This window comes from Manacus vitellinus, unplaced genomic scaffold (assembly GCF_001715985.3).
Source record: "Manacus vitellinus isolate BGI_N305 unplaced genomic scaffold, ASM171598v3 scaffold_44_pilon, whole genome shotgun sequence".
Lineage (NCBI taxonomy): Eukaryota > Metazoa > Chordata > Aves > Passeriformes > Pipridae > Manacus > Manacus vitellinus.
Window position 1 is genome coordinate 954,560 of NW_021940565.1, and position 25,492 is coordinate 980,051.

At 46.4% G+C, this 25,492-nt stretch overlaps 1 protein-coding gene across 2 annotated transcripts; it reads right to left on the bottom strand.

The window, feature by feature from the left end:
* Positions 1 to 75: 75 nt before the first annotated feature.
* Positions 76 to 25,022, bottom strand: ABL2 (ABL proto-oncogene 2, non-receptor tyrosine kinase). 2 transcript variants are annotated; one of them, XM_018079049.3, is made up of 12 exons: positions 24,874 to 25,022; positions 14,855 to 15,025; positions 13,847 to 14,142; positions 12,946 to 13,218; positions 12,142 to 12,226; positions 10,319 to 10,496; positions 9,566 to 9,750; positions 9,121 to 9,273; positions 8,183 to 8,272; positions 7,054 to 7,227; positions 6,224 to 6,457; positions 76 to 5,908 (listed from the first exon to the last, which is right to left on the bottom strand). In XM_018079049.3, exons 1-12 carry the CDS (start codon positions 24,938 to 24,940, stop codon positions 4,761 to 4,763), a joined length of 3,054 nt encoding a protein of 1,017 aa, XP_017934538.1. In that variant the 5' UTR covers positions 24,941 to 25,022; the 3' UTR covers positions 76 to 4,760. The 2 variants fall into 2 exon arrangements, with proteins under 2 accessions (XP_017934538.1, XP_029818075.1); XM_029962215.1 differs by lacking the exon at positions 24,874 to 25,022 and adding an exon at positions 18,821 to 18,926 and having other exon boundaries at positions 76 to 6,457.
* Between the last annotated feature and the right edge of the window lie 470 nt (positions 25,023 to 25,492).

Genomic DNA, 25,492 nt, shown 5'->3' on the forward strand with positions numbered 1-25,492 from the left:
ACTTCAGCTTAGGACTGAGCAGCTTCAAATATCACCTAAGGAAAAAAAAAAAGGCAGCATCTACTCAAGTGGTTTTTGCCAATAAAATATTGCAACCTTTATTTAAAATAAAATGCAAATTGGCAAAACTTTGTGGAACGACAGGCAAAGAGGCCCTTCCAAGGGCCTTATTTACATCAAGTTTAACACTGTTCGCAGTTCACAGTCAGACAATAGTGAGAGAATTAAATTAGAAAACCAACCAAAATATATTACAATAACAATTAAAAAACAAGACCAGTTGACAACACTGGTAGAGTGATTGGTGATTAACGTGTTCAATTTTAATTCATTCCTGCCCTCAATGAGTTCACTACCGATACAACCAACGTGCCGGGCCGAGCCCATCGGCCTCACAACAGACACATGGGGAGAACAACCTCCTTTGGTACAGACATTGCTCAGTTGTCCCAGAACCTCTTGTTACCTGCCTCCAGGGAATGGGCTGAGGGGCTTGTTCTACACTCCAGGGAACTGCAGCATGATCCCAGTGCCACCGGTGCAGGACAGTGCTGGTGGAGGTTTCCATGTGTGCTGCAGTCACTCTTTCAGTACCTGCCAGCTCCCCATCAGCAGCTGGGCTGGGCTGAGTGTGTTACAAGAGGAGACAGCAGCCTGTGGGCTCTGCAACAACCACCTTCTGGAGCTGTTGGTGCTTGTCACAGCTACGGATGCCCCGGAGCCAAAGCCTGCCTCAGGTAAGTGGTGGGATGCCAGGGTCGGGATTGCTCTGTGGCTGCACAGTGTAACCCCTCCCACCCCTCATTCTCCCCCTGCCTGGTAGGGAGGGGCTGCTCTGTGTCCCCCCCCTTGCTGTGGGGTTTAGTTCCTGCTGCCCACAGAGCATGGTCTGCCCCATAACTCCTGCATAAACCCACGAGGTGGATGTCAACATGCACGTGTTGGGCTGTGTGTCACTGACACGAGGCCAGTGGTGCTCAGGAGGAGCATCCTGTGTGAGGGGGACAAGGACAGCCCTCCCTCCCTGTTGTGTTCTGCACCAGCAACGCTGCTCCTTTCAATTCCCCTTTCCCAGTGGCTAAATTTGGTGCAGTCCCACACCCAGACTCTTGGCTCAGCCTCGCCCCTGTCCACGCTAACAAAGAACATGATTAAATCGAGTGCACTGCTTAGGGATCAAAAAGGGTGTACAGTGCAGGGAGAAGAGAGAATTGCACCTGTGAGTCAGCTAATTCCCACAGTGGTAGGAAGAGAAAGTGCCCCACTGAGCTCACTCTGTGAGCACACACTGTGCTTGGCATTACTGGGTCTGACGTGGTGCCACCCGTGTTGCAAAGACGACGACTTTAAATTGCAGCCCATACTAGTGCAAGTGAGAGAGCCCAGCTGTGACAGTGTCCGTGCCCCCGCGGCTGCCTGACAGTACTGGGGAGAGGAAACAACAGGATCCATGCCTTGTCCCCTGCCCCAAACAGTGGAGCAAGAAGAGCTCTCTGCTGGGACAAGTAACAGTGTTACCACCCATGGGCTCCTTTGCAAGGCTGAAAGCAGAGAACTGGCCACAGTGGAGACCTTTAAGGCTGAAGAGAAAGCCATGCCTAGCTAAAGAAGAGGGAGCAGTAACAATTTCGGGAGCAGCTGTGGAAAGAAGAACAACTGGACAGTGATTTACAGCAGAACTAGCTTCCCCAGATAGCATCCTTGTGCTATCCTGCCAGACGGCAGTTTGGGAATAAAACACTGTGGGGCAGGAGAAGCAAGAGCAATTCTGCAGCCTCTTATTTAGAGGGAAAGAACCTGCTGTCAGGTCAGCACTACCTCTGCCACCATCTACCTACCTGACATACACTGATAGGTAAGAGCAGAGAAAATGCTCTCCATGGGAGTGACAACAGGCAAATTCCCACATTTTTCCACCCCAGGAGGGATCAGCACTGAATGGGCTCCTGTGTTGGGCACTTAGGTTGTGGAGTCTCCATTCCTGGAGATACTCAAAAGCTGCCTGGACCTTGTCCTGGGCAGTGGCTCTGGGTGGCCCTGCTTGGGCAGGGGGTTTGGACCAGGTGATCTCCAAAGATCCCTCCAACCTCAGCCATTCTGTGACTCTGGAAAAGCAGTCGGGTGCTGCCCTGGCCCACTGCCCATCTCTTCTGTGGGGGAAGAAGAAACCAAGGTGGCATCTGAAAGGAAGTGGGGATGGCCAGTGGAGAGGAACCAGTGCTTTGTTGTACACAGCTGGTTTCTTCTGAAAGGGCTGCAAGAGGAGAGTTCTAGTAGTTAGAAATTCCATATTGCTACTCTATCACTTTTGCTGGAGCTTTTCTGGAAGACTGGCATTCAGGAAAAGAAAAGGCTTCTTAAAAAAACCCCTTTGTCCTTGGCTGAGCAGCAGTACAACGATGACACTACAGCAGAGGATTGTCTGCTGGGGCAAGCAAGACCTGCCCTTCTGCCCCAAAGAAAGCTCCCCTACCTTCTAAATCCTTCTGATTGTTTGACAGGCCGTGTGAAGCAATGCCACAAGCAGCCTTCTCTTTGCAGGTCACCCTTCCAAAGGCAGGTAGTTTGGATGCACACCTTCCATAAAGATGACTGAAAGAGATAAGGTAAACCACAAAAGCCCTCAGTAAAGTCTACAAGATAAAGGGTTTGGTGCTCAGCTGAGTGTGGCTGTGGAAGAGCCCCCAGGGGATCCTGGGCACGCTGGATCCCGATGCAGAACTGGACAGCACAAAGGGCTGCTTGGCTCTTTTTGTGCCCTCTCATTTCACTTGGCCAGAGAAGCTTCATGTGGTCCATTGTACCTCAGATGCTGCTGCTCTGCTGTGCCTCCACACACCGTGACACAGCGTTGTTTGCCACAGACCAGGAATAAAAGGAGGATTGTCAGACACCAGCCCATTTCTAAAGATTTTTCAAGGCCTCTGTCTCACTATGCTCTGTGGGAAAAGCAGGGACACCCACTGAGACAGCCCAGCCTCGCCAGCACCAACAGGGTGATGCTTCTAGACAGCAGTGGAAGTGCTCACCTTCCGAAGTCACACCTGGCCCCAGCTCCACTCTAATTGCTCCACTCTAAAAGCAGCACAGTCACACTTTGAAAACAAGTTTAAAGAGCATTTTAGCCAAAAACAAAAGATTTAAGGTGCAAAGCAAGCGAGATCCTCTGTCACCAACAGTGTGAAGTGAACAGCAGCACGCAGGGTGATGTTTATTTGGAGTCAGGTATCAGGCCTGTGTCCTTCCTCTCACAAACCAACAGCTGAGGTCTCCCTACTTGGCAGCACATCTGCACCTCGGGGAGTTGTCTGCAGACACAGAAGATCAGCTCTGTGAGGCCACAACAGCCTACAAACAGCACCAGGACCAAGGGGAGACAATGTCAACCCCTCAACTTTGGGACTGTGAGAAGGCATCAGAGCCCCAGTGGGGGCCCTTCAAGGCAGAGCCATAACTTCTGTTGTCACCTCTCGGGCAGAGGAGTGCACAGTTTATGTGCATGTTCCCTACAGCACAGCACAGGATTCTGGCCTAGCCTTTAAAATACAGGAAAAAATAGAGAGAGATGCTTGTGCTTCCCCTGTGTGCTGCCATGCTTTGTCACCTTTGGATGCAGGGAAGCTGGAAGCCTGCAAGACCGGTAAGGGCTAGAACAAATCCCAGGAATCTGGCGCTGTGAAGGGACAGCTCCGGGGAATCCCTGTGGTGGGCAGGCCAGGCTGTGCTTCCCGGCTCTCCAGCTGGCCCTGCAGTGCTGGGACTGCTAAAGGAATGTGGAGAACAGCCAGGGGTGGTGGAGGCTCTGCCTGACCTACAGTGGGTCCTCAGGGGGATCAAACTGAAATGGGGAGTCAACCTGGTAACAAGTTAAAAACAATCTATAGCTTAAAAAAGAAACAACCCACCCACCCCAACAACAACACTGGCAAGTTGTGCAAGAGCCCCAAACTACTCAAAAACGACCATCAAGCAGCACCCGTGCTAGACCACTAGAAATAGGTATCAGTGAGTGAAGGCTGTGTGGTGGGGAAGGGGGTATTCCAGTGGTAAGTCTGCCCAGCATCCCTGACGCTTCTGACACAATGATGATGAGAACATGTGGTGGATGAGGTGGACAGGAGGGAAAAGGGATAGTTTCATATATTAACTAACTTTGCAGTTCTCATTACAGCAGCAACAGTGCTGTGGAAGTTAAGCCATCCAGGCTAGTGCATCCACCTCCAGCAGCTCTGAACACTGTCAGTGCATTAGACCTTCCCCCCAACTGCACGTGACCCTCCCTTGGGAGCCCCTCCGGCTCCGACTGCTCGGCCGTCGGTACCAGTGGAGCCCCAGTGCTTTTCCTTTGCCTTGTTGGGAGAGCAAAGCACCCGTGAGTGCAGACAGGGCAGGATCTGTACAGCAGAGCAGCCTGCAGCCACCCCAGTACTCTGGCTGTCACATCAACCATCCTTCCCAGAGCGAGAACCTGCCATGGTTCTCCTGCCTCTCCAAGGGAGGAGCAAGGAACTGCCTTCCCTTGCCACACCGAGCAGATCAGCCTGATTAGGTGGGGACAGATCCTCGATGTTTGCCCCTTACAGCTTTAATCTACCCTCTCCATCCCCATTTCTTTGAGATGAACCTGTAAACGTGAGGAGAACTCAGTGATCTGAGGTACTTCACATACTCAAGTATCAGTCTTTCCTTTTGAAAGCATCAGTACAGAAAAAAAGTCCCCCCCTCCCCGTGCGTGTTTCTCTTACCCAGATGGACAGTAGCTACCTTTGCACCACGTCGCTGATTTCTTGGACACACGACAATAAGTTATTAAGGACGGGGTTTGCCCCGGGAACACCAGCAGCTGTCGAGGACACCTGCAGCTCCTGCAGGCTGAGTTCCAGTTTGCTCACGGCCTCCCGGAAGGCGAATTTGTTGCGGGTGTGCGGGATGCAGTCCACGTAGCCTGAGCAGTAATCCAGCAGCTGGTGCCCCGTGTCCACCAGCTGGCTGTTGGGGGTGGGCTCGGCGATGGCACTGGAGAGCAGATCCGCGCACTCCAGCAGCGCCTCCTTGCTGATCTTGTCTGCGGGGATTTTCTCAGCTGCCTGTTTGGTCTTTCTCAGCGCCACCTTCGCGCCGGCCGTGCCGTTGGCCATTTTCACTGGGGAGGTGGAAGACGATGACAGAGGCACTTGAGGTGGAGGCATCATGGGCCTCCCACATTTTCCACCAACAGGTGCTGCTGCTGCTGCCGCCTTCTTGCTCCCTTCACTCGATTCCAGTCCGTGCTGCGCTCCCGCCGCGGGGCTCAGCTCTTCTGCTGCGTCGGAGCAGGCAGCCGGCTGCTGGAGGAGCCTCATCACTGGTGGTGGAGGGGGAGCACACTTTGGTTTTACCCGTCTGGGCCGGTCCCTGTCGCCAGAAGAAGTGACCTGATGCTCAGATAAGAGCTTAAATTTATTACCCTGAGAGTCTGTGCCAATGAGCTGCACGTCTGCTGGAGTGTGTTTTAGAGTGGGTGAGATTAGGACTGGCACTTTGTGGTTATGAGTGGTTGGAAGTATTGCTGCAGCCTTGCCTGGAGATGACCACCCCGGCCTCTCGCCATCCTCAAGGGCCCCCTGTCGTGAGCCACTGTTTTTTTCTTTTCCCTTAGGAGCTGCTGCTAGCCCTGGACCCTCCTTTTCTTCCAACGTGGAGGGAGTTCGGAAGGGGAGTGCTGTGGCACCCCTTGGCAAGAGTTTTGCTTTTGGTCTCTCTCTGGTCAAAGCAGGGCCTTCTTCAAACCTTTTGGGAAGCAGGTCATTGGCCCTCCCCGTGCTCTCATCGGGCTGAGAGGAGGTGGACACAGTCCGTTCCAGCTGAATTTTTGACCTCTGGGAATTTCTGGGAAGGGTCATTGCCATCCTATCCTGTTCTGGAAGCCCTGAGGACATGGAAGATGTAGAGTTTGACCTTGGAAAAGGCTTTGAAGCTTCTTCACTGCCAGTGGGTTTTCCTGCTCGTAAACCCAGTGTCTTTTTAATCAAGCGTGGTGTAAAGAAACCAGTGATGCCCGACCACCCTCCGCTGGTGCTCACGCCCCCACCGCTGCTGGGCCCTGTGCCATCATCGTTGTAGAAGGTCCTCTGCACAAAACCCCCTCCATAGCACTTGGGGGGTGCCAGGCTCGTGTCCTGCTGCGTGGGAGCAAAGGAGAACCCGTCCACGTGCTGCAAGGAAGCAACAGAGGAAAAGTTACCCGTCAGCTCGTATTTCTTATGGGGCTGGTTCTCCATCTCCCGGAAGGAGCTGCTGCGCTTGGGAGGCGTGGGAGCATTCCTCTTCTTCATAAAGGAGCTGAAGAAGCCGCCTTTTCTGTCCCTGGTGAACGTGGTCTCTTTGGCATCCTCCAGCAGGCTGCTGGGTGACTTGTCCCTCTGCTTGCGGGGCAGCGCAGGAGACCCAGTTGTTGGCTGTGTGCTTCGGATGAAACCTGGGCAGAGGAAACAGCTGTGAATCCACAACATCTATTTCCATTTCCAGCTCCCTGTCCTGCGGTGGGCTTTATGCACCTGGAGTATTTACCTGCCCAGCTGCTGCAGAGATAGAGAGGAAGTGAGCACTTTTATTTTATTTTTAATTTAATGTTTTCCATTTCTGCGTGTGACTTGTCTGCTGCCTATACTGAGGAGGCCACTTTGGAGAGAGAGATCAGAAAAAATTTGTTCTTTTATTCCAGTTTCTTACTCCCTTCCTGTACTTTTTCCCTCCTTCCTAAACACCGTAAGTATTAAAAAAAAAATCTCTTGTTGAATTGTCAACTTCAGTTTTGAAGCTGTCATTTAAAAGGAAGCAGCAAAACTAAATATGAAAGAAAAAAATGCAACGGGATTTACTAAAAGAACATTGAAAAGGCTGCAGTGTTTTCTGTTTGCTGGTAAATAATTGGGCTGCTGAGGTGGCCAACAGCCCTCATGACACAGCAGCACAAAGCACCTTCCCGTGTCGTGTTGTTTGGTTTTCTTCTGTTTCTCTGGGAATTTACACCCAGAATTTGTGACCTCACTGCCCCTGTCCCAGTGCCCATACCTGGTGCTGAGCTGGAAGCCGAGTGCTCCACAGGCTCCTGTGTTCCTTCGATGTTCTCCTTGTTCTCTGCCTGTTTCTTCAGTGTTCTCGTCTTGGAGGGAAGAATGGGTAAGCGGGGCAAGTAAGGAACTATGGATGAGGAGGAGGCTGTTCTTCCAAGCTCCTCTGCTACCTCTGTATGGAAAAAAAAAGGAATAGTTGAAACACAGACCAGCAGAGGAAGAGGAAAAAAAAAGATCTGGGTCTTTACTGAAAATCCAGACTGGCAGGAAGAGATCCATGACTGAGAAATACATAATTTATGGATTTAGTTTTTGTTCAAGTCTAGAAGTGTTCAGGGTCAGATGTTTTTCATAATGATTTCAAACTCATTTGCATCTTTATAAATTCAGACAAAAACCCCAAGGAGTAGGATCTGTACAAGAGGTCTAATACAAATCTAGCTCTGTGCTGGGTAAAGGGTTGATGAAGAGCTAAAGCCAGCACTGAATGCATCTGCCTCTGTTTTTAATCAAGGTGCCTCCTATTGATGCTCCTGGGATCCCCCAAATCTGTGTCCTCTCTGGATCTGGATCTAAGCTGCTTTGCACTGCACCTCCCTATTGGAAATGAAGACTACATGTTTCCTTCCCAACACCAACAAAAGGTATGTGATTGGAAAAAAAAAACCAAAGAGAAAAAAACCCACAGCCTCCGGGCCACACACATTTGTGTGGCCACTGGATGTGCCTGTTATAGATCTACCCTGATAAAATTCCATCTGATGAGTTTTTTCTGTAGGAGGGAGGTGGATGGATCACTTTCATATTTGATTTAAAAATTTAGCAGATGCTCAGACATTTCTGCCTGTCTGCTGAGCAGTATCACACCCCTCACCAGTATTTACCTCCTGGTTGATTGTATTTGAGAGCTGAGTTGCACAGATTTGCTCCCAGAAGTAGCTAAGTAGAAAATCCAGAGATTAAGGCACACTTTTTAAAAATGAAGGCTGGGAGAATAATATTTCGTGACCTAATTGCTGCAGTCAGCAGGGGACTGTGATATGCATTCATCTTGCTGTCTCTCTCCATCACTCACTATGGGGTAACCTCCAGTGCTGTTTCAGGAATAAAACAACAGCAGCTCTCACCCTCTGAGATGCTCGAGTCGTGGAACATGGTTTCAAAGGCCTGGTGGGTCTCAGCAAAGGAAGGTCGGTCTGGTGGGTTCCACTTCCAGCCTGCAATGTCAGAAAGCAGAGTGAGTCTCAGTGCCTGAAATGGGTAGGAGATGAATTTTTATTCTGTCCAAGGAGACAGAAAGTCAGACTCTGACCTACTGATAAGCAGGCTTTAGAATTGTTCACAGGTATTAATTCATAGCAGTCAGTCACCCTACTGTATCCTAACAAACCAACCTTGAAAAGAAGGAACCAGTTCTAAAAGTCCTAGCTCTCTGCACCCTCCACAGGTTTTTCTGCTCTCCCTTTCTCTCTTTCTGATTTTTTATGGGCAAAGGACAATTCTAGATTTGCTACCCTGGGTGCTTGGACTGAACACATCCAGCCCAGTCACAGATAGCAGTGTGTGAAAAGCTCCAGGTAACATCCTGCTCACATGCTCTTAATACTGAAATTCAGGCAGACCATCCAAAAGAGGGATGTGTGCACCTCATGGGGCATAGAGGAGAGTGCCTTGATCCTAGATGGAGCTTGGAAAGTTACAGAGGGGGATCATAACGAAAAGTGTAATTTCTGTAGTGAGAACCCACACTAGAGGAATGTACTCTGGAAACAGTGTCTGTTGGTATCACCAGAAGGTCTGGAAAGTGACTGGCATTCTGCTCACTTTGCATTAATATCACATGAATTCCAGCTTTTGGGCTTTTGTCAGCTTACTGAAGGTTTTTTTTAAGCAGTGATACCCTTCCTCACTACCCAGCTTCTTTGTTTCCTACCTGAAGTCCACCCTGACTTTCTGTGACGTGCTGGGGACCAGGTATGGCTGGAGACAGGTTCTTAGATCCCTACACTACAGATCCCTCCCACACCCTCAGGCTTTGTCCCCCAAACTGGAAGAAGATACTCACATGCCCTCATGAGTTCATACACCTTGGGAGGGCACCCCTCCGGCTGCTCCATCCGATAACCCTTTTCCAGCAGATCGTACACCTGAGAGAGGTCGATGCCTGGGTACGGTGACATTCCATAGGTAGCAATTTCCCATAACAGCACCCCAAAGGCTGCAAAAGGAGGAAAACAGAATTCCTGGTGATAAGTCTGCCCTCCTCTTGTGTTGCTCATTATGCTGTGGCCTTCACTGCAGCTTGAGGCAGCATCGTTTCCTCACAAGTACCTCAGGCCAGTCTAGGTGAAGACATCACGTGCTAAGAACTGATTCACGAAGTTGTGGCCAGGCATGTGACCATCTCCTCCCCACACCTTTCTGCCCAGGCCAGAAAGCAAGTTACCATCTAGGCTGGCAGAGAAAAACAAAATGGACAAGAAAAAAGCACTGAAGGTGAGTTTTCTTACCCCACACATCTGATTTGATTGAAAAGGTGTTATAGGCCAGGCTCTCGGGAGCCGTCCACTTGATTGGGAACTTGGCCCCAGCGTGGGCTGTGTAGGTATCACCAGTCATGAGTCGACTTAAGCCAAAGTCAGCCACCTTCACCACGTGGTTTTCTCCAACTAAGCAGTTCCGTGCTGCCAAGTCCCTGGACAAAGGAAAAAAGGACACTACTGCAGCAAGAGCAGGGCTTCTGAATACAGTCCAGGGTCCCACTCTCCTGAATTGGGAAGCACTCTATGGACACAGCAGGTAAAGGCAAGGTGAGCTTTGCCCTGAACAGTGTCAGAATCTGAGGTAAGTCAGGATTAGGGTTAATTCTTTAAATTCTATTAAATTTCCAATAATCATAGCTGTTACGGTGAGAAGTGTATGTTTCCTGAGGATAGGATGAGATCAGCAGCTCATCACACACTGGTAATTGGTTTATGACATGGCTTTATCTGGATTAAAACAGGACTTGAGGTGGGCACTGTCTGGCACACAGGGGGTACAGCACAACACCAACTGCTGTCAGGCACAAGATTATAAGTCTGCTGTGAAAGTCCTGGGTATGAGGTACTGCAGGACAGTACTGAAACCAACAGCCAATGGATAAGTGTGAAACCTAACTCTGGAAAAAACCTCCCCAAAATCAGGAATTCCTGGGCCTCCACACTGGTGCCTGTTCATCACTGCAGTCTGAAACTGCACCAGCTCCACGAGACTTCACCCACCTGTGAATGAAGTTCTTCTTCTCCAGGTACTCCATGGCAGAGGAGATCTGGGTGGCCATGTAGAGCAGCACAACAGCACTCACTTCCTCCCGGTTGCAGTCCCGCAGATAGTCCAGCAGGTTCCCATATGGCATGTATTCCGTCACGATGTAGAAGGGTGGCTCCAGGGTACACACACCTGGCAGTGAGGAGCAGGGGAGCATGTGAATAAAGTTTCCCTTTCTTATCACTGCTCCTGATTTAATGTCCATTTTTTGGATTCTGGACCGATGAGTGTTTCTCTGAAAAGTGAAGACTTCCATCTAGCCAGGTCAATGCAGCCCAACGTAAAACTCAGTGCTTCTGTCTATTTATCTGTCCATCCCCTTTATGGATAGAAAGGAACATGTCTATGAAAGTACTGCTATTCCTATATAATAGACATGAAGCAGTAGTTCTGTTCTTTGGAAGGTTACAGGATAAAATAGGAGATATTTTGAACATGTCATTTGCTTTTCTTCCTCTCCCTGCCTTGACAAAGCTAAAGAGTGGCCAACTGGAAGCAGGTACCTGTCAGCTGGCAAGATTTCCAGACTGAAACGTCACTACAGAGTAATGTGAAGCACTCCCATGTGCTGGGTAAGGAATCAGCACGGTGGGACCTGCTCCTGAAGCAGCATTCTTACACATTCCTGGGATGGCTACTTGCTGCAGTCACTGTACAAAGCATGTATTGGTGGAGGAGGGGGGCAACAGGATACTCTTGTCACATCTCTGTGAACTCCCCCTGCAGCACCAAAGGCCTGTTCATACCCTTCTGCACATGCAGGAGTAAAACACAACTATGCTGAGCATCACAAAGAGCAAAGATGCAGCTCTGTGATGACAAATCTCCGAGTCTCTGCTCCTGGAACCAGACAGGGCTGGGCAGACACTTCATCTGTGCCTGTTTTTTAAATGGGTACAGAATAGTTGCCATTAGTAAGTAAAACCCTTCACATGCTTCACATTTCTCCTTTCATCCTAGGCTTGGCTTGACAGCTCCGCTCCTGAAAGCAGCAGAAGTCCAGAAGCAATTAAACACTAGTAGAGGTTTAGGGTGTCTCCTTAAGAATCTTTGTACATGTAGAATTAACAGCTATGCAGACTATTTAATAATGATCATCATATGGTGCATCTGCCAGTGAGACAAGGGGGCTCAGCCAAGCTGTAAAGCCTGTGGATTTCTTCCAGTCATGTGGTGTTTGATCTCATGTACTTATTTGGTGATACACAGGGCCCCTCAGAGCAGCAGCGATCTGGTGTCTTCTGTTTAATTAGGGACTAATTTGTTCTCTTCAGTGCAGCCTATTCTATAGACATCCCTCACTTGAGAAGTACAAAGAGCAGTATTTGTTGTGCTTCAAATATAATTTTTCCTTTCACTTCCAATTTTCTTACAGTTTTGTTCTGTTCTCTCAGGCAAATAAGTCATGGAAAATAATTTTGTAAATTTGATTCAATAGGGCAGAGAAGGAATCTGAGCCTGATAACTGAACCCTGGAGCATGTCTGGGGCCAAGGGCACAAACTAACAGGAGGATGATATTGCAAATTTTTATGTAACACATAGTTGTGCCTCAACAGCAAAGTTGTCTACTAATGTGACTGTATTTGATGTTTTATTTAAAATTAGTGTCTCTTAGCTCCAATATTACATAAAGCTGTCAAAAATATCACCCTATAACCTGACCTGATTCAAAAAGTTATATAAGTACAGCAAAGCTGCTACTGCATTTAAACAAGATGAGATTTTGCCAAAATAAAGACTAAGTAAGAACAGAAAGAGCAACGTATGTCACTGACCTAACAACTGCACTAGATTTGGGTGCTTGATCTCCTTCATCACAGCAGCTTCTTTCAAGAACTCTTCCACCTCCATGGTATCTTCCTAGATAAATAGAGAGCAAAAAGAAGGGAACATTTATCTTCATGTCCAAGGTCTGGTTAACACCACACATTCAGGCTGACACCATTCTGGTGTCTTGGCTTTTACCAAAGCAAACTGTAACAGCCCTGAAGAGCTGCCTGGCTGGCCCAGAGCACAGTGAGGTGACAGATCTGCAGTGCCCAGACAGTGCCAGACTGGCTTGTTTGGTAGCTGTTGTGTCTAGTGAAAGACCCTCAGGATCACTGACTTAGCTATAAAAATTAAGTCTGAAAGCTCCCTTTCTTAGAGAGCACACAGAATTGCAGCTGTTAATGTTGAAACAAACAGAAGGTTTTGAAAAGAAAAGACAGATGGAGATGCTGCATTTTTTCAGGAGTGGAGGAAAGGTTGTAGAAGGTATTTCCAACTCTTCTAATTTCTTAAAAGTTCCACAGGTCCTCTGGAGGAAGGGACGTCAACCTGGTAACCATTTCTACAGATCTGATTTGGACATGCAGTTCCTGCTGGGCCAAAATTCCAACTTGTTTCCAGGCACATGCACTGGTATAAGTTTGATAAGGTACCTTTGATCTGCAAAGCTACTCTGAAGCATGGACTTAATGCAGATCAGCACTCTCCATTTTCTCATACTCATATTATTAGGTGGTGTAATTTAAAATACTTCAATTTCCTTACTCTGTTCATAAATGGTGGCCAAATGAACAGTGCTGAAAACTCACCTTTAATGTTTTCACAGCAACAGTGAGGTTGTATTTCTTCCAGACCCCCACGTACACCTCGCCGTACTGCCCTCCCCCGAGCTTGTGCTTCATGGTGATGTCAGTCCTCTCCATCTCCCACTTGTCATGGATGGGGGACACTCCATAGACAGTGGGCTTATTGCACTTGGGTGCTGGGTAGTGCAGAGTTGTCACCAGGCCGTCTGCTACCGTTGAGTGATGGTGCACGAGCTCTGCCAGGGTGCTGAAACGGCTTTCTGCTGTCACATAGACCTGGCAAGAAACAACCAGGAATCTGCTTAAATGAAAGGAGCTGGAAGCTTTCAGTAACACTGGAAAACAGGTACAGTAAAAATGTTCTTTTTAAAGAGCTGGAGAAACAGACTTTAGAACATTTGTTCTCATCTTGTTGGGCAAATGATTATTAATCTGTGGGACTTTTACTTGCAGAAGGCAGCTAGAAATCAGTTATCACTTAAGAGCTGTGCTGCCTCCTGCCTCGTGCTTTACAGGACTAGAAACTGGAATTCTTAGCCAAGCACAAGGCCTGTTTTTGCACCTCTCAACACAACATATTACTGTTTGATCTAGGTTAAAAATGCTAACTTACCAAAGCTCTGCTTATTTTAAGTGGACCAGTGGAGGGCTATCACCACCTCCAACCACAGCTGCCTTGCTCCTTAGATACTTTCAGCTGGGACAGGTACTGTCTGCACTTCTCCAAAGTGCTGTTTGGTGAGCTACCACCAAACTCTTGGCACACTTCTTCTTTTCTTATATTAATAAACCAGCGGACCTGTTTTCTCTCACATCTCCCTCCCTTAACAGCCTGCAACTTGAGATTCTGCATCACCTCTTAGTTAATACCCTTATACCCTTAGCATTGTCCAGAGATCCTCACCTTCCCATCCGAGGTGGTGTTGATCCTGTAGTGGTAAACACGTCCTTCGTACCTGAGCGAGATGGACAACTGCCCTGGGCTGCTCTCGCTTTCCCGCACCAGGAAGCTGCCGTTGATGAGGCTGCTCAGCAGATACTCTGCTGCACTGCGGGACACGGGCCCGTGGTACCAGGAATGCTTTTCCAGGCTGTTCACTGGCGTGATGTAGTTGCTTGGTACCCAGCCCTGCCCGTTCTTCGAACGTACCTCGCTCCACTCACCATTCTGGTTGTAACCCAGGACTCGCAACTTCTCACCTTTGAACAGAAAGACAAAAGCAAAGTAAGTACAGTGCAAGCTGTTGGGTCTCAGGGAGGGAGAAACTCAGCATCAGCTGAGCCTGGGTTGGTGGCTTAACAACAAAACTCATAACTAAACTGCTGTACATCAAGTATTTATGAAGCAAAGTTTCAGACAGAATACCTATGATACTGCTCCCTAATTTACTGCAGTGAGAGTGGTGAACTTAAAAAGCTTCTTGTACTCCAGCTTTTTAGACTAGAAAGACTTTATTTGCTTGGAGGGATGAGGTTTGTCTCCTTGAAGCCTTAAATGACACATGATTTGAAACACTTCTGCAGCAGGTCTTATTCTGACATATGTACTGACCAGAAAGTCCCTTTGCAATGCTCAATTCTTGATTTTGTCCCGTGTGAAAGTGCTGAGTTCTGTTACCTTCCATAATGCCACCATTTCCCTCTGCCCCTCCCTACAACAGGTATCTCACAGGGCAGTGATCTGGGGAGCCTGGAACAGGAGTGGGCAGGACTGTGCTTGTCCGAGGAAAACTGCCCAGCAGGTGTCCCTCCAGCACCAGCGAGGGACAGACCGTCTGCTTACCACCATCAGTGCAGGGAACAAACTTCCCTAACTGTGCTATTCCCATTTCTATCCGGGCAAGGATTCCACTTTCTGTTTTCTGCTGCCCAGTTGCCAGGCTGGCAGCTGCTGTGTGACCCCCAGCCCTACCTTTGGTGATGCTGAGGGTGTTGTCTCCGCTTGCTACAAAATCGTAAAGTGCAACAAAGAGATTGGGGTCGCTCTCAGTGGCTCCGAGCAGGTTCTCCTTGGAGCTCCACCTGATGGCTTCGTTCAGTGCCTGGGGTTCCACATCGCAGCCGTAGGGGCGGTGCAGGGCCTCTGGGAAAGGAGCAGAAGAGACAGTTATTCTGTGTACAGCTGTAAATTATAGAATCAGGGAATACCCTGAGTTGGAAGGGACCCAAAAGGATCGTTGAGTCCAACTCCTGGCTCTGCACAGGACACCCCAGCAATCCCACCATGTGCCTGAGAGCCTTGTCCAAATGCTCCTTGAACTCTGTCAGGCTTGGGACCATGACCACTTCCCTGGGGAGCCTGTTCAGTGACCAACCACCCTCTGGGGGAATAGATCAAGTTTATCAAATAGATTTAAATAGATCAAAACCCCAGTGTACAGCAGAGCAATGCTCCTACAGCATACTGTGCCCTTAGGGAAAGGGAACACCACATCTGGACTCTTAAATCAGTGGTTTTCAATCCCACGTTGTGGACTCTTCATTCTATAGGTCCCTTCTAGGAGGGGCTGGAAAAGATGGTTAACTACCTATATACCAAGTAGCAAACTACATATATAAAATTTCTATTTATTATTTATTATATATATGTCTATTTATATATGCCTCAATTTGATTTTTTTTAAGCATTCATATATATAAAAAATCAGTGCAAAATTAAAAGTGCTTTTTTAAATTACATGAAGCAGCGCAGGAAACCTTTCAATGACAAAATGTTACGTTTTATATCTTTATGGTTCCTATGGTGGGCGTAGACAAGCCTGGATCTGAAACCAGCATTACAGGTAAGGCTGAATTATGACACAAATTAGATGTATAAGTAACTGAGTCAATATTAACAGGAATGATGGTGACTTGTAACATATTACAGGGCTGTGTAAATAAGAGGTGGAAAACTGCCAGGGACAGACAGAAGGTAGCACAGGTGATGGTGGGTGTTTAGCAGCAGCCTTTCTGAATAGCCAGGCAACCCTCCTTTGCTGTTTCAAAGGACAAGTGATGAAAACTTGTTAGTACAAGGAAGCAGGGGGAGGAATCAGCTATGTTTGTAAACAAAAGAAAAAAAAAGTCCGTACAGTTTTTGTGATGACTAAAACCAGTCTAAATGCACAGGGTTTTAGAAGGAATTGTAGTAAGAAGCAAAGCTGCCTGAACACCTCATGGTAGTGCTATGTGAGGACCCCCACTGGCTTTCCAATCCACAGAGAAGTTTTTCAGGAACATGAAGCAGAATGAACTTCAGTATTAAGATGAGAAAGAGCGATGTTGGGATTTCATACACATGGGCTGCTCAAGGGAGCAAAAAACATGAAGGTGTAAAGGTATATATTTTTTCTCTGATGGCACAACTGATTTAAGTAACTGTCCCAATACCTATTTCTGAATTCTCTTGTTGAACTTAGTGAAATGTGCACTGTGAAGAGATTTCATTAAATGCATTAAACATAAAAAGTTCTCTTTAAAAAAAAATACCTGAGGCTTTCTTTGCCTTACAGTCATTGCTTTGGCCCGTTTCTGAGGGGCTGAGAAGTCAGACCACTGCGAGAGAACGTGCTGTGGTCACCTACCCCCTTCCCCAGGCCCCCGAGATTTACACTCGTGAGCAAAAGCTGGTCTATAAGGCACTTGAAAAGAGAACAAAGAGCTCAAATCCAATACAGGACGGGAAAATTGGGAAGTCAGCGAGACACAAAACAGGAAGAGGCCTGTGCCAAGTAATAGGGAAAGGAACGTGCCAAATCTGTGTCACAGGACAGAGCTCAAGCCTGGAAAATGAGGATAAGGGGGGTTTCCAGCCTCTAATGCAATTTTAACTGTATTGTAGGTACATGAGAAAGTAAGTGGTTGAAGTTTGTTCTGTTTTCATTTTAAACATGTAGCTAAGTGGCTTTTGACTGCATTTCTGGTAATTATTCAGTTCTATTGCTTGCACAACCTGTTCATTCTGCCCTTACTTAATAACACACCTCCCAAGCCTTGCCAAAATAGCCTCTATCAAGGTTCCCCTGGCATGAAAAAAAGGGACTAGAGATTAAGCCACCAAAATGTCAGTTCCTTGATTGCATTGCCTGCAGATGCAATATTTACATACACTTCTTATTCCTAACTATCAACTGCAATTAGTTTTACAGTATATTAACCCATCAGACTGGGTGCTGTCATAGAAAATAAGAAATCCCAATGCTCACCCCCTACATTACAGCATGGCTGCCAACATCCCACTGTATTTTTTTAGGGCTGGGTGTGTGCATATGTATGTCCAGTTGTTAAGCTCCAGGAAAGAACACCAGTTCCTAAAGCCAGCTCTCTTTATGGAGTAAAAATACATATTTAATTAAATAATACATTCTTTATTCTCCTACAGTGCTTGTGTTAGTGTTTCAGTGCCTTAAGCAAAGTCAAATGTGTTGTATGAGAACTCTGACTTAGGCATCTCTGCTAAGGAGCAAACACAAAAGTAGGCAGTTTCCAAAAAATACCCGACCTTTCAGCTCTGAAATACCTTGGTGTGTTTCAATTATGTATCTGCCAACACGTGCAAGGCTTTAAACAAAAATATAAGCATTTATTCTAAACCAAAGCACCCCTTAAGTTTCTTTCTCCAGCCAGAAACACTCACTCAGTGAGCACCCTGCTCCCCAGACAGCACCAAGTGTTTATCCATGGATCCATGGAAAGCCTGAAGCAGCCCAGTGCCAGCTCAGCTCCAGAGGTGCTGCAGGCAGCCCCCTGCCCACGCTGAGCCCACTGCAGCCAAGGCAAAGCCAGCAGAAATTCCACCTGCTCTGCCCACACGGAAACACGGCTGGGGCTGTGCTGGATTGGCTGGGGGGGAGTCAAAGCAGACGTGGGACTACCATCACTTCCTTGGGAATGCCTGGGAGGCTGGCACAAGTTCTTAACACCCACCTGCTGTACAGAAAAAGCCAGCAGAAGTTAATGTTTGATGAGGAGCTTCAATCACTTAGCTACAGTGCTCACCCAAAAATCACATTACCTAAAAATCAAACGCTTTTAAGAGTTCGTGTCTCACTAACTTCCTTCACTTTCATGTTAGAGTGACTTGGATGCTTAAATTAACTGTAAAGGTTTCCCAGCACCTACTAAAGGGGATTTTACCAGGATATAAAAGTACCTCTTGCAAGCTATTATTCCATAATAACCACACTGCTCTGTACAGTGTGGGATCTACACCATCCAGTACATAAGGCTGTGGAAGGTCAGCAGAACGTGATCATTGTACAGATGTCATTAAGGAAACTAAGATAACCAAAGCACATCACAAATTATGCCCCCCCCCAGCTGAGCAGCCTGCAAGCTCTGTCTGCACCTGAAGGGAGGAAATGAGCTGGGAAGTTCTGTTTTATCTCAGCTCCTTTTCAAGACTGACCATAAATCGTGTACTATCATTTCCTATACAATGGAAAACTTACATCATCACTTAGTGTGCAAGTAAAACACGGTCACGCAAGGAGGTTCCGCTTCATCCCTCTCCTTCCTTTCCTTTATTCCCACAATACAATTTGCCCCTCTCCAGATATGAATGCTTTTCCTATTCAGCCAACATGTAAGGGGTGTTTTGTCCCCCACCCCTGCTGCCAACACTTCAATTACCAATCTCTTTAATCCTACAGTAGGCGAATATGTTAAATTTTAAATTTTAGAGTCACATTAAGTGCTGAAGTGGCCTCTATTTCTGAAATACAGTTTGTAGAAAAGAAGCATTTCAATAATCCTAAAATCCCAGTAAAAGCTGGCAACCTCAGACCTGCCTGTGGCTGGTCTCGTAGTACAAGACAGACTTGAAAGGACCCACACTTGAAGGAACTTTCCCACACAGGAAAGGGACAGGAGAGGATTACACCCCTGAGCATCCTACCTGAGAAGCTCCTGGCAGGCTCGGAGGCTCCCTCACCGAGGCAGCAGAGCAGCCCCCCCTCTTTGCCATAGCTGCTGGACTGGAAGAGGACTGTCCCCACGCTCATGATGTGCTCCCCAGCAGACAAGGAGGCTGTTTGGCACGACAAATCCTGGGCTGCCACTGCCAGCACAAAGGCCTCCACGAGCTGCTCGCAAGGCTGGGCCAGTGGGAAAGGAAGTGCTCCCAGGAGGGCGAAGGAGAGACTGGGAAAATCCAGCTGTGGGTTAACGTGGTTATTAGCTGGGATGAGGGTGGAGCTTTCCAGGGAATGCTGAGCAAACAGAGGATGTGGGGACTGGGCTGCAAGTTGAAACGATTTTGAGATGAGCTACGGAGACAGAGTTTTGTTCCACTAAGAGTTAGGCAACAAAGTGTTTGGGAAGAAAGCAAACAGTTTCCTTGGAGAAATTCCTTTGCACAAATTACAACACGGATCACCCGTTACGGGGACCGCCCAGATTGATTCATTTTTCCACTCCACATAGCATTCCTGGAGCACTGCTTATGTGAATCAACAGGAAAGGATGTTAGTGAAAACACACATCTCAGAGAGGTACCAGCACTGAACACGTGAATGCTCTTGGATGTGTCAGGATTTTGGAAAGACACAGAAAGCAAGGCCCATCCAGTGCCCCCAGTCTGAGCTGCGTATTTGCTCATTAGTAACACTCAGGACAGCTCTCCAAAAGGGCCCCATCAAATTACCTAACAAAGATTTGTTAGATGAATTCTTTAAAAGCCCTAGCTTTCCAGCAGAGTTGGTTTGTAGCAGCACAGGCTCCTCCAAACAGGTGGACATGGGAGGGTTAACGAACACTCCCCATGGCAGTCTCTCACCTGGGAGGGTGGTGGGCCTGCAGAGGGGTATAAAAGGGGGCAGGGAATAGGAAGTCAGGGGTTTGGTCTCTGCAGGGGGAGAGGAGCTGTTGCAGCCCACCAAGGCAAGAAAGCAGCACTTCTGTAATCCATGAACTCCGTTCTGTGAGAAGGGCAGCTGTACCACGTGATGAGGACACAAATCAGGCTAAAGGTAGGCAACCTGGCTTCTTCCAATTATTTGTATTTTCTTAGGCTGTGGATGTGGAAAAAGAGTATATGGAACTGTGGATATGCTGTGATGATGAGGAGCTGCTTTCCCCATATGGCTTGTGACAAGAGTTATTTCCCCTGCAACCAGCACCTAATGTGTGTGGAAAAATTACCTAGACGTAGAAATACCTTAGGAAGAACAGTATGCAGGTGTCCTAAATTTCTGTGAAGTGGGTGACCTCTCTTCTTTCTCTTCTAAAACCAAGCTCAGTGAATCCTGCAGTATGACTACCCAGTAGCCAGAGGTTGAGATGCCTTTACTTGAAAGCTCCTGGGCTTTTCTCTCTTTCCCTCTTTGTTTTGCTTATTGCAGTTTACTGTTTTCTGCCTTCTTATTTGGTCCAAGTGCTCTGAATGACACTGGTACTTGCACTAAGCTTAGTCTATGTGTTAATACACAAAGAACAACTAGAATTTGTAGAGAAAGACAGCACAGCCTTAGAAAAACACATGGATAAGTTTTGTGACAAGCACGTTTTCATCTGAAAAGGTACCAGGAAAGGGGATGTATGGATTTGTGGCTAGATGAATAGCTGTAAATAACCTTAGCTAAAATATCACATTTACTTCTTAGTTAAAATACAGCAGATGAGTAATTGGTATTTGGAACAATTAAGGATTAGCAGAACGTTAGGCTGGATTAATGTAACTTGCAAATATCCCTACCTGTCCTATCAATTTTAGCCTCTGTCAGAGGAGTCTGTAGCCAAAGCCTAATGGTTGGCTGGTGTGTTAACAAGCTCCTGATGGGAATCATGTAGTTGCCAGCACTGGCATAATGGGTGAGAAACACTAAGTTTCCTGCAACAGGGTAATTCTGTGCCTGCACCCTTCTGAAGGTGTTCCCCACTCACAGCAGTCCATAAGATTCTGTCAAATGCACCCAGGCAGAAGAAAATCAAGCATCTTTCTGGCTTCTAGATGAGCATTGTTTCTTTTACAACTGATTTTCCTAGATAGCTATTTTATGCTGCAGGCCATCTCTCTGACATCTGCATCCACCACATCTGCATCCTGTTCCTATTCCCTTCACAGTAAGTGCACAATATAAAATCTTAGTTCTAGTACACTCAACTTCCTCAGTGGAAGAATCCACCTTTCAGGCACAGCAGCTCTTCCCAGCTCCTTACACTGTTCCCTGTGGTGCCCTTCAAAGCTGTTTCCTGAGAGTGGCTACCCTTCCTGTACAACTTAAGTCATCCATTTAGAACCATTTTTCTAGTTCTTCCAGCAGCAGGAAAAAGTTGAATAAAAGGAAACCTTGCTGACTGTGCTACTTCGAAATGCATAGTTCAGGAAGCTACTAAAAAACTTGCTATACTTTGAATTTCAGAACCAACTGTCAGTGTCTCTTAATCAAAGAATAGAACGTGCAAATCAAAATATAGCTCTGAAAAGGATTTGGTGTTGTTGGCCACAGGGCAAAGTGACTGGTTTGTCAATGGAAGGGAGAGAGACAAAGGAAGGATTATAGGGTAAATACTGGTCCTTGCAAACAGTCTCAATCTGATATATTAGTGTTTTACATCAAAACACCACAGGGTGTCTATGTCTGTGTACATACACACACAGTGATCTTCTGCCTTCTCCCATGCCCCTTTATCCAACAGGGACACTTGAACACAAGGCCACCCAGAGTCTCGCATACGCCATTTATTTCACCTTATTTTCACCATTGAGTCTTTAAACTAAATTCCAATATAAATATCCATGATGCTACTTTATAGATAGACTCATTTTATGAGCTTGCTTTTAAGAATAGCAAAGAACAGGCCTTGGTCAACTCAGGGCAGGGAAAGTAGACCATCAGGTACATAACAACTACTGGTATAATTGGTATTTTCCATTTCACATTCAAAACGTACATCACGTTGCATCACTGCACTTTCAGATCTTTAACTGGCTTGTTCGTGGGAGGACTTCTGCCTTAATGAATATGAGGAAACAAAACTGATAACACAGCAGCGAGTGGGTTTCCTATTTTGCTGACACGATTGGAACAGTATCAAGTTCTACAGCAGCCTTGTTTCTGAAGCCAAGTCTCAGCGCTTCCTACTAACCAAAAATACCCAAGACAAACTACACTCTGAAAAGCAAACCAGTGCTGAACAGGCCAAGTTTCTGCTGTCTAATAATGTGGTAGCATGGAAGCAGCATGAACTTCCTTTACCCTGTAACAGACTTCACCCTTTACCCAAAAGGACCACCTGGCCTTTCTGCTGACATCTCTGTGGCCATGAAAACACCAGTTTAAAGGGGTCAGACAGCTCACATCTGGCTTTGGTAAAATGCAGGCACTAACTAAATGCCATTCCTAGGTGTTCCTCTCCGGCAGCAACGAGACTCTTAATAAGGTGGTTTGCTGGAGCAAAGCACAGACCCATAGTTAGTCCTTGGGCCTCCCACGGAGTGGGGCAAGGCTTAAGTGTTGTAAACAACCCACTGAGTAAAGCCAAGAAATACAACTCCGAGCCAAGAACTTGGGATGGGCAAGGAATGGGTTTCTATTTATGGTACCAGTCTGGGAGAGACAGAAAGGGAGGAGACTTCAGAGTCAGTGACAAAATTGCATCATGAACAGCTCATATGATATAAAAGGGAATATTTCAAGCCAAGCTGGTAGCACTGTCTTGCCTCAATTATCAAAATATATCTGACATAGAAAAGGTTTATAAAAGTGGCCTTTGATATCAGAATGAGAAACATATGGAAGAACCTAAAAGTTCTCCATACACCTCACCTGTTAGGAACAGATTTATTTTGCAACTTCATAAAGTGCTGATGCAATGGTTAAAGCGGTGGGTCTTTACCTAGAAGATGTATTTTTTGGCTAGCTTGACATAAAAATCCAAGGGAAAACAAGGTTTGGGGGGTTGATGTTACTGAATTTTAGTCAGCAGAAGGAGAGACAAATTGATCTCAGTTGATTTAGTTACACCAGTGTATGAAGAATTCAAGATGTTGTCTGTCTAGTGAACTTCACAAGCTGTTAGTTATGTTGAGATTTCAAAAAAATAAGAAACTAATGTTGATAGAAAGAACCCTGTCTTCTGTTTTCCTGGTACCAGTTATCCCCTCCCTTTGGTATTAATATTATCAAACAGAGGTGTCCCTCAGCCCATTTCTTTGCTCAGATGTCAGTGACACAACCATTTCTCCTGTTATCAACCTAACGCAGCACTTCCCTATGTCTTCCTCTACTAATTTCTGGTAAAGAAGTAGCTTTTTGGTGCAGAATCCATATGAAATAAATCAAGCTTAAGCTCCAAAGTCTTCACTAGAAAATCTTCATTCATTCCTTGAATGCAAGATGCATAAATCTCTTTATAGATCAATGTATAGGCTGTGAGTGAACCATCTACTGAAGCACTTGGTAGCTTTTCTGTTTTAAGAGAGAATATCCAAGTAGATGAAGTATTGATTGTGTTCAGTACAACACTGTTAACTCAATTGTCTGGCTCTCATTACCTTTAAGATTTTCTGTCCTCACAGAACTCTGTCAGGAAGGCAATTCTGGGGTAAATGCAGCCAGTAAAATGATGCAGGGGTTTAGATGCATTTAAAAAAAACACTTTAGGGTGAGGAACTCATGTGAGCACAAGAAAGCTGAACCTAACAGTTGTTAAAAGGTACAACAGACATATCTTGTAGCAGATTTAGGAACTGTCAGAAGCACCAGAATCCACCCACAGTACCAGTCTCACTCCTTTAAATGTGCCTTTTGGTGAGGAACCAAAACCCAACAGCACCACAGATAATAAAAAAACCACTTTCTCAAAGAAAGATATTTTAATGTAATTAAAATTAAGTACCAAAAGCTACAAATGAAACCTCTGCAAAATCCTAAATATTGCATCAAAAAGCTTATTCCCTTAATTACTAAGGATTTTCTCAGCTCCTATAAAAGCATGCCAGCTTTACAACTGGGAGGATCTAGAAACAAGCAGAGACACCAGCAGCTGTTGATGCTCTGGATCACATACCTCTTTCCATTGAGTACTGAAGTTCCAGTCTCTTCCTCTGAATCCTGCCTACAGTGGACAGCAACTACTCCCCCAATGATGGCTTTAGAGAAAGGAGTGCAATGAAGGAACACGCAGATTTCAGAGGTGACTGGGAAACTGTAGCTCAAAAGTCTGTTTGACATTCTTTCTGTGTCGTGGCAAGTTCCAGTAAACCTCTCCAGTGTGAAGGGTGAGGAGGATTAGGTCACCCAGTCCTTCTCCAGGAAAGGTGGGATGGCCAAACATGACAACTTAGAGCAAGTCACTGAGCACTTTTTTTAAATCAGTACTTTGGGAGAGAAGTTGCTTAATGTGGATTACACTTCTCTCCAACAGAATTCCTGAGGAGTTGTTACTACTGGCCACATCAAAGCCAAGATATTATCAACTTCTAAGGAAATCAAATAAGTAGCTATTTACTCCCAGTGTTAACACAAACATTTGAAGTAAGAGCTCTTCCACAGAAAGACTCCTTGAAAACATGGCTCAGCCAATCCCTAAGGCAGCAAGAAATATCCCCACTCATGAAGTTGAGCTGGCAAGAGGTTTATTTTGCAGATGTAACGCACCAACTGACCAGACCTTTGAGCTATCATGACATAAATGTCCAAGCTGCTTTCCCAGTGACATAACTACTTCTTATTGGAAGTCTTACAGTATATTAGGTATTCTCCTTAGACTCAGCACCTGGAACAATGACCACATTAAACTGTTTCTCAGCTGCCTTTCTGAAATTTATTTTTAGCCTTTCCAGTTAAAGGGAAAGCTTTGAAGGAGAGGACAGAGATTAACTCATCGACTTGCCATCTCAGGAGAGAAAGATAATGTCAATCTAACAGCCCAAATCTGAGCTGATGTCATATCTTGAGGCCCAAATTAAGTATTTTGCAAGTGCCCTGGGCAGGCAGCACTGCTTACCTTTTGGAGGATATTCGGAGGGCAGAGCTCCCCAGGTGAGCTGATACAGCTTCAGTTTCCAGTACATGAGTTTAATTTTTTAATGGAATCCCAAAAAGCTTGTTAGCACAGATGCAGTTTCTCAGTTCCATCCACCCACACCGAATATGCAGCAACTGCCAAGGCTACACAGTACTTCTGTTTGAAAAAAATTCTCCAGCTAAAAATAAATCACCAAACTGTCAACCTCACTTGTCAGCAACCAGTATGCTGTTCAAACCATCGTCCACAGCCATTTTCTTCTCTTGAACAAAGAAGGGGGGTCCTTTTTAAAATATTTACTTCATTTGACTAAAATACCCTTGTGATCTTGCCTCCTTTGAAATATATTTGTCTTAGAAAATAAACCAGCGTTTCCTCTCCTCCAAAAAAAGCCGAGCTTTAGCGTGAATACTTGCCCAAAAATTGCATGCTGTGCTGTTAACTTCAGATCCAGGAAAACTCCTGATGTGGATGCTTGGCAGGAGAGCCCCAGAGTCTGGCTGAGGGAGGTTTAGTTGTCTTGCTCCTTCTCAGCCCTATGGGCTGATTCCCTTTGTGGGGGCAGCACATGAAGTCAGAGAAACAAATCCATGGCACT